At 48.1% G+C, this 14,843-nt stretch overlaps 1 protein-coding gene across 2 annotated transcripts in view; it reads left to right on the forward strand.

Moving 5' to 3' along the window:
• The first annotated feature begins 13,467 nt into the window (after positions 1-13,467).
• Positions 13,468-14,843, forward strand: part of LMNA (lamin A/C) — a 44,748-nt gene continuing 43,372 nt past the window's right edge. For both annotated transcript variants that reach the window (XM_028709786.2, XM_028709787.2), the window contains exon 1: positions 13,468-13,958. In XM_028709786.2, coding sequence (XP_028565619.2) covers positions 13,609-13,958 — 350 coding nt within the window. In that variant the 5' untranslated portion in view covers positions 13,468-13,608. The remainder of the gene's footprint in view (positions 13,959-14,843) is intronic.

Below are 14,843 nucleotides of genomic sequence, written 5' to 3' on the forward strand. Positions count from 1 at the left end.
CTTTCTTTCTTTCTTTCTTTCTTTCTTTCTTTCTTTCTTTCTTCCTTCCTTCCTTCCTTCCTTCCTTCCTTCCTTCCTTCCTTCTTTCCTTCTTTCCTTCTTTCCTTCTTTCCTTCCCTGTCTTGTTTCTTTTTTTTTTACAAGCATGCATGTCCCATATTCCATCTAATTCCTAATGACTTTGGTGTCCCATTTTACTGCAAACAGTGTGTGTGTGTATATATCTATGTGTGTATCCCTTCCAGCTGTGTTCCAAAGAACTGTTCTCTTCATCTGCCAAGGGCAGTTTGCAGAAATCCTCAACCCTCCAGCACGTTGTAAACATATGCATCCATCTCTCCATGTAAACATCATGCTCATTTTCTGCTGTATTTTTAATCAGTATGATCTACACATATATCAAAAGGGACTGGTAATATTTCTATACAATCAGCTCATGGGGGCGCCGTCTTGTGGTCTTCGGCCGCTCGAGGCAGTTGCCTCACCTTGCCTCCTGAGAGAGCTGGCTCTGATACAGTGGTACCTCTGGTTACGAACTTAATTCATTCCAGAGGTCCGTTCTTAAGCTGAAATCGTTCTTATCCTGAGGCATGCTTTCGCTAATGGGGCCTTCCATTGTGCACACGCCTCTGGCGCATGATTTCAGTTCACATCCAGGGGCAAAGTTCACAACCAGGAGCAGCTACTTCCAGGTTAGCGAAGCTCGTAACCTGAAGTGTTCGTAACCAGAGGTACCACTGTATTTATCCATATCTGGGCCGATTGTAATAGGCAGGCAGGCAAGTGGAGGCAGCTGAGAGCAGACAGAATGATACTAGGGCTGTGTCCCATTTGCCTTCATGGGCAGCCTCCACTGTCTGAATTCCAGTGAACTCCAGCTCAGTGGAAGAGCATCTGCTTTGCATGCAGCCAATCCCAGCTTCAGTTCCCCAAGGGTGCCTCCATCTAAACGGATCAAGGTGGATGGTGATGGGAAAGAGACCTTTTCCTGGTCTGAGATTTTGGAGGGAAGCTGCCAAGTCAGAGAAGACAACACGTTAGGAAGAACTTTCTGACACAGTAAAAGCTGTTTGACAGTGGAACAGTACTTTGGACTACTCTCCTTTCTTGGGGGATTTTAGGCAGAAGTTGGATGGCCATCTGTCAGAGATTCTTTACCTATGATTCCTGAAATGCAGGGATTGGACTGGATGACCCTTGAGCTCTCTTCCAACTCTACAATGCTATGATTCTAACATTGTTCTAGGTGGGCCAGCAGCCTTGTCTGGTGCAGGGCTACTTCCCCTGCTCTGAAATTCAGAAGCAGATCCTCCGGAGGCAAACTCCAAAGAGACTTCTTACTTTGACAAAGCTAAGCCCTGGTTTCTTTCAAGCCCTCTAATTTTCTTTTAATTGCTCCAGATCAGTTCCTGTCTGAATCTGCAGTTCCAGCTTGTTCCGCCCCCCACCCCCACCCCCGGGAAGTCAAGGGCAAATGAGAGCACTCTGGCTGGGCTTTTCAATCCCAACTGCTTTGGTTCCACAGTCGCTGTCTGCAAAGATGCTCCATTGTTCCAGACTCAAGACAGAAGCTGTTGTCTGTGCAAACAGGAGGATCACAATTCCCTCTTGCCTGGAATGTTCTTTGATTTGGCCCGGAAAGCAAAATGGGCCTGATTCCAAGCTGTTTCCAATCCAGGTGAAAACCTGTTGATACCTGAATGGTGAAGTCGGGTGCTTCCTGAGCCAACTTTTCCATCCCATGTTAGGTATTCCACCTGGCAGGAGCTGGCAAGATCCACAACGCTGTTGCATAATCCATGTTTTCTGTGCTGTGGTTTGTGGGTGCTGGGACTTGAACAAGGGGAGAGCTGTGAGAATGGGTACCATGTGGTGGTTGAAAGCATCAGCTGTGAGCCAGGAAGCTTCTGATTAGGAAGATAGTCAGAGTCAGACCATTGGTCCATCTAGCTCAATATTGTTGACATTGGCCATCAGCAACTCTCCAGTGTTTCAGACAAGGGTCTCTCCTAGCCCTACCTAAAGATGGTTGTGGCTTGAACATGGTAGATGCTCTACCATTGAGCTACGGTGTGCTCCCTAAACTTAAAGTAAGACTCTAGCCCTTATGTTTCCAAATGAAGGACCAAATTAAATAGGCAGCTGCCTTATGCAGAGGCAGGCTATTGACCTGCCTAGCTCAGTGTTGACATTGATTGGCAGCAGCTCTCCAGAGGGTTCCTTAAGCTCTTCCTGGAGATGCCAGGGATTGAACCTAGGACCTTCTGCATGCAAAACATGGGCTCAACCATTCTGCCACAACCTTGCTGCAGATGCATATGCTGTGCATATATTAGTGAAAATATATACTTATGGAAATGTGATATAGTAGGGGAACATGCCTACAAAAACACAGTGGAACCCCGGTTGTCGAACGCTTCAGAAGTCAAACGTTTTGACTTTTGAACACAGACAACTTGGAAGTGAATGCTTTCGTTTTCGAACGCACCTCAGAAGTTGAATGGCTTCTGAGGCTCGTTTCTCCATTTCTTCAATGGGTTTTGCCGACCGGCAATTGCGCCTCGGATGCCGAACGTTTTGAAAGTTGAACGGTCTTCCGGAACGGATTACGTTCGACAACCGAGGTTCCACTGTATGTATGGCAGAATAAATTTGCACCCGAGTGCTGAAGAATTTTTATGTTGACTTTAGATGGGGGTGGGGGAAGCATGTGGAAATGTGGAGAACTTTTTTTAAGACTAGAAAAAGAAGAAACCGAGAGAAACTGAAATTGGCAGATTCACCCACCCTTCTAACCACGGGGATTCCAGTTATTCAGAACAAACCCCAGAATGTGTAAGACCTGCTGCCAGTCCACCTCTGCAATCCTCCACATTGACTCAACCTGGATGGGCACAGAGCTCTGCCCATGAGCTGTCCTTCCACTTGTGGCAAGGCTCTGCGGCTATGTGGTTTCTTTCTTTCTTGGGGAGACAGGCATATTTGGGGAAGGTTTCTGAAAGTTGCAGAGAGGATGCTGAAAGCGTGGAGTCCGAGACTGGTTATGTAGGGAGGAGGAAAACGTTTCTGCTCATTGACAACTGGTGACTCATTCCTGCCATGAGTGAGATATATTAGATTACTCGTTCATAAAAGGCTGTGTGTGTGTCTGCGTGTGTGTGTGTGCGCGCATGCATGTTGCCATGGCGCCGGAATGAGTCACTCCCGTGCTGCTGGGAAACCAGATGTGGGTTTCCCCTTTATTTTTAATTAAGGTTTGGAAGGGATGTTTGGTCTCCTTGTTAGCAGCCTGGTTGATAGGTCTGCTTTAGCAGCAGAAGGAGAGGATAGTGTGGGCTGTACCATTACAGGCTGCTGAGGTGGGGGTGCATCATTTTTTTAATGCTCTCCCTCGGTTTGTTTTTTTGTTTTTTGAACACAACCCAGCAGCTACCATTTCCAGCAAGTAAAAAAATATTAACACACCAGGAAGTAAAGGTTTTTAGGTTAAGCCAGGCTGCTCTGCTAGTTTTTTGTTTTTCTTGCAGGGTTTTTTGTTTTGTTCTGCACATTGTGAATGAGTTAAAAAGAGAGAGAATGATCCCCTGCCACAGGCAGCCTGAAGTGGTACAGCCCTGCCATGCCATCGAATTCAGCTGCAATGTGTAGACTCAGCCACACCTTGGAACTGCTCAGGCTCAGTTTTATTTATTTTATTTTTATTTGATTCATGACATTTATACCCCGCTCGATTGCTTAAAAAACAAACAAACCACTCAAGGTGGTCTATGAAAAAGAATAAAATCAGTGAAAACAGTTAAAACAGTTAAAACAATTGGTGGTAAGGTAAAAACAGATTAAAACACATGCAAGCATTCTACATATCTGAGTGGGCTTATCTGAACAATAAAGGGTATTAGCAGGTACCAAAAAGAGTACAGTGATGTAAGTAGGCAGGGAGTTCCAAAGTGTAGGTGCTGCTACTGTAAAAGATGCTTTCACAGATAGAAATAAGGATATGTTTACAACATCCCTCTTATTATATGAAGGAAGGCTGTTTGACCACACACACAGGGGCACCAACCCCAGGTGTGTGCCCAGGCACCCACAAAACATTTTCTATGGGTGCCCGGCCTCACCCTGCCACTGGTTATTCTCACAGTGGCCAGCCAGATGCCTGTGGGAAGCCTGCAAGCAGGATCCGAGCGCAAGATCCCTCTCCTGTCCTGTGGCTTCTAGCAACAGGTATTCAGAAGCATTGCTGCCTCTGACCATAGAGGCAGAGCATAGCCATTGTGGTTGGTAGCCACTAATAGTGTGATCCTCCATGAATTTCCCGTGTCTTCTTTGAAAGCCATCCATGTTGGTGGCCATCCCTGACTCCTATGGGAACAAGCGCCATAGCTTAGTTATGCGCTGTGCCAGGAAGTCCTTTCTTTTATCTGTCCTGAATCCTCCTATAAATCAGCTTCACTGGATGTTCACTAAGAATAAGAATAAGAATAATAGTATTATGAGAGGGAGAAAAACCTTTCTCCATCCACTTTCTCCACACCATGCAGAATTGTATCAGATTCTGTCATTGTCGCCTCTTGCTTGCCTTTTTCTCTAAACGAAAATGTCCAAAATTGCCGAGTATACAGTGGTACGTCGGGTTACATACGCTTCAGGTTACATATGCTTCAGGTTACAGACTCCGCTAACCCAGAAATAGTGCTTCAGGTTAAGAACTTTGCTTCAGGATGAGAACAGAAATCGTGCTACGGTGGCAGCAGGGGGCCCAATAAGCTAAAGTGGTGCTTCAGGTGAAGAATAGTTTCAGGTTAAGAACGGACCTCCAGAACGAATTAAGTACTTAACCTGAGGTACCACTGTACAGCCCTTCCAAAGTAACTAACAAGAAAGAACAAAAGCAAAGAGTTGGTGAAACCAGCGCATTTTCAGAAAGGCGATTCCTGTAGACGTGACTGACATGTTAGCTTACGCCAGTGGTGGCCAATATGGTGCCCTCCAGATATCACTGGAATGCAGCCTCCACCATCTCTGACCTTTGACCATGCTTGCTGGGGCTGATGGGAGTTGGGAGTCCAACACCATCTGGAGCAAACTAGGGGGGTTACACACATTCCTGTTTTTTCAGTCATGGATATTTGTTGCCAGGGCCGGCCCACCCATGAGGCAAGGTTGAGACAACTGCCTAAGGCGGCAGGCTCCACAGGGACAGCAGATACGGATGTAGATATTTTTTTCCTCCCCAGTTCCTAATGTGGATCTTCACTAACCCCTTCCCTGGTGAGGAGTGGGGTGCCATTTTGTGGTTCGCCTCAGGTGCCACAATGTATTGAGCCGGCCCCGTTTTTGTTGTTATTCCATACACACCAGTGAGTAGAGTTTGATAGAATATAGGTGGGTTTCCGCTCCCTTCTTTCTCTCCCTTCCCTCAGTCACTCCTTCCCCCTCCCCTCTGCTGTTTTTTCCCCATTCTGGCAGGCAGGATGTGCACAGGTAGTTTTGTACCTGCATGTGGTGCTTTTGGGGAGTGGGGGTGTTAAAAAATGATGTGCTAATTCTCATATGCTGAGGAGGAGGATTGTCATGGGTGCCAGCACACAAAAAGAGAGAGAAGTGATGGTATTCTGTACCATCTTTGAGTGCTGCCACAAAAAAGCACTGACTGAATGTGCACACCTTAAAAAATAATGAAAACCCAAGTTTGCAAGAGGAAACTTTACCATTCCTTATTGTGTTTCACAATAGGAAAATGGGGGCTTGTGTCTCTGGAAAATCCAATTCTGTTTGTGTGGGGGGTTTTTCATTTTCATTTTTAAACTGAGGTCTTGCACAAAAGCTGTATATCTAGCTTTATATATATCTAGCTACAATGACCTGCTGTTTGATTTGGTGGGGTCATGGCTGGGTGCCAACATCCAGGAACATGAGGAGCTTCCCATAGGTCCCTGTAATCATTAACAGCACAACCACACACACACACAAACCCTCACCAAAAAATAAAATTAAAATCACTTCCGCAAATGATGAAATAAGGACAAAGAGGTCTTGTGCAGGACCATCTTATTAAATAAAATTTCTAAAGGGTGTATTGTGATTACGGTAGTTGAGGTAGTTCCTCCCTGCCCCGGACATTATTCTGTAGAGATCTTGACAGAACAGCTCTTCCAAACTGGGTTCACTGCAATGTGGGTGAGTTTTCAGCATGCAGCAGTTGGCATAAATTGCCTTCTTTCGTTTGTTCGTTTGATATTGAGGGCTATTGGATACAAAACGGCTAGGCTGTGCTGAGGCAAGGAGCAAATTGAAGTTGGGGTGCGGCCAGTGCTTTTTTTTTTTCCCTTAAAAAAATCTTTAGGGGTTGTTAAATGTTCGGAAAAGTCAGAAGCCCAAGGCAGTATTAGTTCCTCAACTACGTTTATTCAACATTGACAGTAAAAATGGCTCATAGGGGGGGAAAAACCCAAACTCACAGGACTTCACAATAAAAAGCCCCCAAAAGAACTGACTGTTGACAGTTGACAGTTAGAACATGCCTTGTAACATAAACAGTGTTAAACCCAATACAGTGGTACCTCGGGTTACATACGCTTCAGGTTACATACGCTTCAGGTTACAGACTCTGCTAACCCAGAAATAGTACCTCGGGTTAAGAACTTTGCTTCAGGATGAGAACAGAAATCATGCTCCGGCAGCGTGGCAGCAGCGGGAGGCCCCATTAGCTAAAGTGGTGCTTCAGGTTAAGAACAGTTTCAGGTTAAGAACGGACCTCCGGAACGAATTAAGTACTTAACCCGAGGTACCACTGTACATAAACACTCCTCCCCCCAACTTCCTAACAAAAGGAACAAACATAGTCATCAAGGTGTGCCGGCCTTTTCCACTCCCACTGGGACCATTGCAGTTCCTGTGCCCGAGTGGGTGACCCAGGAGGTTCCTCCGGTACCCGCGGTCTGAGTGGGGCGGTCAGCGAGACCGGCTCCAAAGGGGTCACTGCCGATGGAGCCACTGAGGATTCTGGCCTGAAGTCGTCCTGCTGGGGTAACTCAATCACCAGCAACCCGTCTGGTTCCCACCCTGGCCTGGGCACAGAATGTCCCAAAGTACCCATTTCTCTGTCCTCTGGTTCCGCTTGAAGTTCCATTTTCGGAGGTGCCCTGGCTCTGATCTGGTCAAGGTGTCTCTTCCAAACAATTCCCCCCTCCAAACCTACCTCATAGGAAACCGGACCTGTACAACGGGCAATGATACTGGGACCCAACCCTGTCCGGGCCCATAGTTTCGGACGTACACAGTGACCCCCGGGGAGAACTCTCTTGGAGCCCCCTGCACCACTGTGGCCATTCTCCAAGATGGCTTATATCGAAGTCCAGTAGCGGCCGACTATGACTGGTGGCCAATCTCGGACCTGGAGCAGTCACTTGTGCGATTGTGGGTGGTTGCGAAGACGTGGCAGGCATGGTCTCGTTTCCGGGACTATTTGCTGAGTCCAGTGTGGTGGTGAGGTCACGTTTATGACCTCCTTTGTCACGCTTATGACATTTCTTTGTCCTTTGGTCCAGTCCACTTCATCTCCTGCCCCCAAACTCCAAATCAGAATCTTGCCACCAGGCTTTATCTAGTGGTATCCCAATTTAGAATTCACTGGCCTGCCCCACCCAAATTGGGGGCCAGAAATCCCCCCTTTGCTAACTCCCAGCATCTCTGGAACGCTTTATGGAGCTAAACAAGGGGACATAACCCAGTAATTCTTGCTCCCCAATCCCACAAGACTTTGGGTGACCCTGACTGTTGCCCCCAGCATTGGAACTGCTTCCCCATCCCACCAGGCCATATTGGGGCACCCAAGGGGCAAAATCACTGGTGACCTTCATCTCACCCAACCCAACAGGAGTCTTCTGCACTTCTGATGCACATAGACACACCTCTTATTGGAGCTTTCCTTGCATGTTCTCCCCACTGCAGGAAACACTGCCAGACTGCTTTCTTCCTCCATCACAAATCCAGCAGGAGCCTGTGCCCCCCCCCCCCGTTTTCTCCTTGGGTGAACAAGAAACCACTGTCTCTTTCATGGGTACACAGTGTTGTAAACAAAAATTGCCCTTTTCCCTTATGGGGTATCCAAGAGCCCATATAGAGTCCTTACATAGGTTTCCTATTGGTAGGAGAAAATAACAGAGGCCAACCAGAGAATATTGAGAAGCAAAGCAGCTAATAAGCTTGATCTTTATTGATCTGTTGCAACAGGGTGCTCCCCTCACCCGCAGGAGAGGAGGAGGACGCAGAAAAATGGTGTACAAGGCCTTATAAAGACTTTTGAAATTGCCACCCTGTAGATGAAGACCACCCCAGAAACATCATAGAAGGGGTGTAACCTAAGACCACCCCTCAGATACATCACACCTACATCACAGAAAAGGCGGTCTAAAACAGAAATTTGAATATTGTTTTTCTCCTGTTGTTGTTTATCTCCTGTCTGGCAGGTTACTTGATTGGATTGCCTGGGGAGCCCGCCATTCTTTTGTAGTGATAAATACTTAGTTCTTGGGCCAGGTCACAGGCTCACACCCTATTCATATCTTAAATGTGTCCTTAAGACAGGATTTGTGAGGAAAGAGACAATGGGGAGGTTTCCCACTTTGACCTTGCAGAGAAAACATTTGGTCAGTTTAGGAATCAAAATGGTTCCAGGTTGGCCTTCCTGTGCTGATCTATGTATGTGCTTGGTTGGTACACTTATGAACATTACCATATATCTAAGACCATAAAATTCCTATCACAATTGGAAACTGCTGCCTTCCTTGCAGGTGCTGGCTTCTCCCTCCACCTCTCAGGAGCAACTTCCAATCCTGCAGGAGCTGATTATTCCAGCCCATTCATCCTGCTGTAAGGCTCCCTTGCCTCCAGCTACTGACTTGCAATCTGTGCCCCCCCCCACACACCCCTAGGTCATTTCTAGCCCCTTGCAGCATCTCACCAGGCGTTCCTCCCGCCGCGGAGGGGGTCACACTTTTCTCCCCAAGGAGACTTTCCATTTACTCTGCTTGCAACCTCTTCACCCGCTGCTCAAACAGCTGGAGCTGCTGCTGGATCATGGTGTCAAACAACTGGCTCCACTCTCTCAAGTTGTTTGCTCCGCTGACCCCTCAACAGCTTTAGCTGTTCAAGGAGTGTTGCTGTTCCTCCCTCCATTTTGTCTCCAGACACCCTTTGCTTGCAGGCCTTTTCTGCCTGAAAACACAGATCCCACATCTGACACCAGTGTTGCTGGCCACCCAGATCTCTGCTGAGCGGTGCATGGAATTCCAGGGCTCTTGGTGCTTAACCAGGGTTTGTTATCTCTTTGGAAAATTAAGGCACAACAGAGGCTATAGTGTCTTTATGAAATATGGTACTTTGCTCCATATTTGTCTCTTAATGACACCTCTGTCATCCAACCTTCCTGAGCAGTAAAACCGGCATAGGCATCTTCCCTTAATGCTCCAAATATTAGTTAAATTACAACATTTACTAACTTAAGAGGATCTGCTCCCTGCCCCCAAACTCATAACATCACCATCCATGCACTTTTTAAAGTGAACATTCCCTAGTAGTTGCTGACAGAGATTTATATGGTGCTTTTGCCCATCAATTGTTCAACTTACCCTTTTCAATCTTCGTAACACAATTTAGTTCCCACCAGCTGTTTAGATTTTGTTGGGGGCAAACTTGATTCCCAGCAAGGGTTTTGTATAAGAGGAAAATTAATCCAAGCTTGTTTCTGCAGCTCCAGAGGAGAGGACCTGAACCAATGGGTTCAAATGACAAGAAGGGAGCTTCTGAGTAAACGTTAGGATAGGGCTGCCATATGTCCAGATTTCCCCGGACATCACTGTGATTTCAAAGATGGAATTGATGTTTTTGCTTTTTGAAATATGGCAACCCTACGTTAGGTGGTGGACTCTTTAGCTGTGATTCCTGCATTGCAGGGGGTTGAGCTAGATGACCGAGAGCCAGTGTGGTGTAGTGGTTAAGAGCGGTAGTCTCATAATCTGGGGAACCGGGTTCGCATCTCCGCTCCTCCACATGCAGCTGCTGGGTGACCTTGGGCCAGTCACACTTCTTTGAAGTCTCTCAGCCCCACTCACCTCACAGAGCGTTTGTTGTGGGGGAGGAAGGGAAAGGAGAATGTTAGCCGCTTTGAGACTCCTTAAAGGGAGTGAAAGGCGGGATATCAAATCCAAACTCCTCCTCTTCTTCTTCTTCTTCTTCTTCTTCTTCTTCTTCTTCTTCTTCTTCTTGCGGTCCCTTCCAGCTCTACAGTTCTATGATTTTATGATTCTAACTCTCCAAAGCACCTTATTCCCAGAACTGTAACTCAGAGGAAAGATCTAGCTGGCTGGATTGGAAACCTAACAGTATGATTTCCAAATGTCTCTGTTTACTAGTGAAATAAGAATAAAAATGGGGTCCCTTCAAGGGGTTCAGCTTCTTAAGGAAGACTGGACCTTCGGAGAGAGCGTACCTTTTAAGGCTCAAACCGGACGGGAAATGAACAGAGACCAGACCAGGATATACAAAAGCAAAGTGGCTATAAGCCTGGTCTTTATTAAAGCTGTTGCAACAGGGTGCTCCCCCCCCCCCACAGGAGTGGGGGAGGGAACCAGGACAAAGGTATGCAAGCCCTTATATCAGGGCTCAGCAAACTGTCCCTCACACCTTGTGGGAGGCTGGACTATATTTTTTTTGGGGGGGGAAATAATGAACAAATTCCTATGCCCCACAAATAACCCAGAGATGCATTTTAAATAAAAAGACACATTCTACTCATGTAAAAACACGCTGATTCCTGGACCATCCGTGGGCCAGATTGAGAAGGCGATTGGGCCGAATCCGGCCCCCGGGCCTTAATTTGCCTATCTGTGCCTTATATAGACATTTTAAATGGCCTGTCCCGGAGCCCAAGACCACCACCCAGATACATCATACCTACATCACAGAAGAGGCAGTCTACAGCAGAAAACCTGTCTTCCAGGTTACCTGAGAATGATAACTGATTACATTATTTGGGCTCGCCCTATTCATATCTTAAATGTGCCCTTAAGACAGGATTTGTGAAAGAGACAATGGGGAGATTTCCCATTTCCTTGGACCTTGCAGAGAAATATTTGAGGTCATTTTGGGAGAGAGAAAATGGTTTCAGGAGTTTTCTGTGGGTTTCAGACATGTGGTTTACATATTTGTACGTGTTTGCTTGGTACATATATGTACAGTACAGATAGATGTTCATAAAATACCTTAAAATTCTTATAACACTAAGGACAGTACCTGGTAAATCATCTTGTTTCTTTTCCTTTTGGGGAAGGCCGTATGAACATTTTGCCAGACTTCCTCGCCATTCTTCATATTTTCACTTCCCTTTTCCTCAGATCTCAAATTAAATCTGTGAGGTGTGTGTGTGTGTGTGTGTGTGTGTGTGTGTATATATATATGCTTGAGCAGTGATTTTGGATCCCTGCATCCAAAGCTGTGGATATGCTTGGAATCTGACTCCTTGTCACAGCTTTATGTGGATGTAAGCTCCATTGAACCTAGTGAAACTGAATAGGCTCCATCTTTTGCCCTATACATTTAAAGCACCGTGGTACCACTTTAAGCCATCATGTCTTCCCCCAAAGAATCCTGGGAAATGTAGTTTGTTAAGGGTGCTGCGAGTTGCTAGGAGGTCCCTATTCCCTCCACAGAGCTATAATTTTCCGAGTGGTTTAATAACCAATCACTCTTCCCAGGAAATTCTGGGAATTGTAGCTCCGTGAAGAGACAATTTCTCCCAAGCGAAGGCATATTTGCATACCAAAATTATACTAGATGAATTATAACGATTTACCATCCCTACCCCACCCCACCCTGGAATTGTGGGAATTATTGTTTAGTGAGTGTGCTGGCCTTTTCTATTACTGATTTGGTCCCCTTCAGAAAACTACAACTCCCAGGGGGTCCCTGAGGAAAGGGAAACGACTCTTAGACAAATTAAACCAGCCCCATCTTTTGGGCACTGAGGACAAAGCAGTTTTAAAGTTTCACTTGCCCCCCCCCCCCCCCGCCGGCGCCCTGCTCCAGTGCCAAAAAGCGCACTATAGCACCTGAAGATGGCAGCCTCTCAAGGCTACCTACAAGCCAAGTGAGAAAAGGCAGAAACCTTTAGCAGGGTTGACCCAGCGTGGACTGTCATTGGCTGCAGAATGGAGGCTGCAATGAGAGTCCTGATAATTTGGAGCAAATTGTTCCAGCTGCGGGGCTTCCAACTACAGTTAAAGCACATCTCTCACACACTAAACAGTCTCTGCACTGCCAGCCTCTGAATCCTGGAGCAGTAGTGAAGGCTGCTGGGAACTGTATCCCTGTGACAGGTAAACTACCGTTTCCAGGAGTCTTGGGAGTGTTTAAAATGCATGGTGTGCGGCTGTAGCGTGGAGTCGTCTTCTCTTTCAGTTCTTGCTACTGGTCAGGGGTGGAGAATGGGTTCTGGCCCTTTTAATGTGGAGAGTTGAGAAAGGAAAGCTTCTTAGCTCCTTTAACGAGAGGGGTAAGTACACCGGCCTGCTCTCCCGGGGGTTTCCAGAGATGCATCTATTTTGGTAATGTGGATCTGCTTTTGGGGCTGCGGTATAAGGTGTTTTTTCTTTGTTTTTATTTTGGAGTGGGGAGATCCAGAGTAGCACTCCCGCCAACCATGCTGTCCTCTAGATATCTTCGCCACCCCCTTTCAGTGTAAGACCTGCACCGTTTGCATTCCTGCTTCCCATACCCGCACAGAAACAACTGGCCCTTATTTATTTGTTGCATTCACCACACCGCACCATTTTATTCTCCAAGGAGCTCGAGGGGGCGCACATGGTTCTCCCCCTCCCACCTCCTCACTTAATCCCCAACAACCCTGCGAGGTAAGCTAGGCTGAGAGCCGGCGACTGGGAGCTTCCCTATGAATGGGGGATTCGAACCCTAGCCTGGATAGCTCAGAGCGTGATGCTGCAGTTAATGCCAAGGTTGCCGGTTCGATCCCCGTATGGGGCAGCTGCATGCACCTTCCTGCATTGCAGGGGGTTGGACTAGATGGTGCTTCCAACGAACCCAGCCTTTCTCAACCTTGGGTCCACATACGCTGTTGGACTACAGCTCCCATCATCCCTGACCACCTTCTCTGCTAGCTTGGGATGGTGGGCGCTGCATTCCAGCGCCGTCTGAGAAAAGGCCGCTCTAACCACTAGGCGCACAGGCTCCTTGCTCTCTGGGTCGTCGAAACACCCTGAGCGGAGGGGAAGGCAAAGCAGATCGGGAGGAAGGAGGCGGACGAAGACGGGAAGCATCTGAGAATGTGATGAAAACCCAGTCCTGGGCAGTTTTCCTTTAACTATGCAAATAAGGGGCTGGCTCTATTTGCCTAGCCCCTCCCCTCCTCCTTCCCGGCCTCCCCCGCCTTTTCCCAAAGCTATATGAGCTGCCCTCCAAGCCCGTGACTCAGACCGCCTGTCACTTGGAGAGCCGAGGTGCGTTGGAATTTTGCTGTTTCCTCCAGTGCCTCCTCCGCCGCCGCTTCTCTCGTCCTCCGCGTTCGCCAGGGCCCGAACCCCCGCCTGCGCCATGGAGACCCCCGGCCAGAAGAGGAGCACCCGGAGCGGGGGCACCTCGACCCCGCTCTCGCCGGCCCGCATCACCCGCCTGCAGGAGAAGGAGGATTTGCAGGAGCTGAACGACCGCCTGGCCATCTACATCGACAAGGTGCGCTCCCTCGAGTCCGAGAACGCCGGGCTCCGGCTGCGCATCACCGAGTCCGAGGAGGAGGTGAGCCGCGAGGTCACGGGCATCAAGTCGGCCTACGAGGCGGAGCTGGCCGACGCCCGCAAGACGCTCGACTCGGTGGCCAAGGAGCGGGCGCGCCTCCAGCTGGAGCTGAGCAAAGTCCGCGAGGAGTTCAAGGAGCTCAAGGCCAGGTAGGGCGCCCGGGAAGGGGCTGGCTAGGGGCGCTCGCCCGGGGACCCGGGGTGGGGGTGGAGGGAACCCTCCTTGGTCCAAACAGCGTTTTCCTCAGCTCCCCTCCCCCCTCAAAAAAGAAAAGAGAAAATCCCACAAACACCTCTGCACGATTTGGAGTACGTAGTCAGGATTGCGTCAAAAGCGTAAGCCCAGTGGATGGTGGCCCACAAGGATTTTGGGCAGGGACCAAAGCGGGCATGGAAGCTGGCAGCCATCATATGAGCTGGGAGGGCAAAAAATGTCATTCTCCAGCTGGGAAGACTGCGACTCTGTTGTGGGCACAAGAGGAGGCGGCATATTCTTCCCCAAGCCCACGTTCAGGCTTGACAATGAACACTTTCTTTTCCTCTTTTGTGGGCAATTGGTTGTGCGGTTGGCATTGTGGTATCTGTCGCGGCTGCCTGGAATTCCCAGTTTGGCAGTGGAAAGTTTACCTCTGTGGTATGTGGCCAGCATATCTTAAACAATAGTTGGATGGATCCCCCAAACTTAGAAAGGGAGCTGGAGGCAAGGACCCCAGCTTTATTCTCCTTGGCACTGTAGCTGTGTTCTGTTCAGAATATCTTGGAGTAATCAGAATTTTTTTAAAAACTGTCTTAAATTTCCACCAGCGGCCATCAAAATTAATATTTTGTATCCATGTCTTGGTTTTGGGTGCAATGGGGAGCAAGCACAGTGGATGGCTTTGGTGCCGGCAATGAGGCCACGCACAATAGTCTCCATTAAGATTGCATAAATTGCCCCCTCCTTGTGTTGACCAGATTACGGGGTCCTCAGTGTGGTGCTCTCCAGATGTTTGACTCCAGCTCCCTTCAGCCCTAGTCAGCATGGCCAGCGGAGAG

The sequence above is a fragment of the Podarcis muralis genome, chromosome 16, assembly GCF_964188315.1.
Source record: "Podarcis muralis chromosome 16, rPodMur119.hap1.1, whole genome shotgun sequence".
Classification (NCBI taxonomy): domain Eukaryota; kingdom Metazoa; phylum Chordata; class Lepidosauria; order Squamata; family Lacertidae; genus Podarcis; species Podarcis muralis.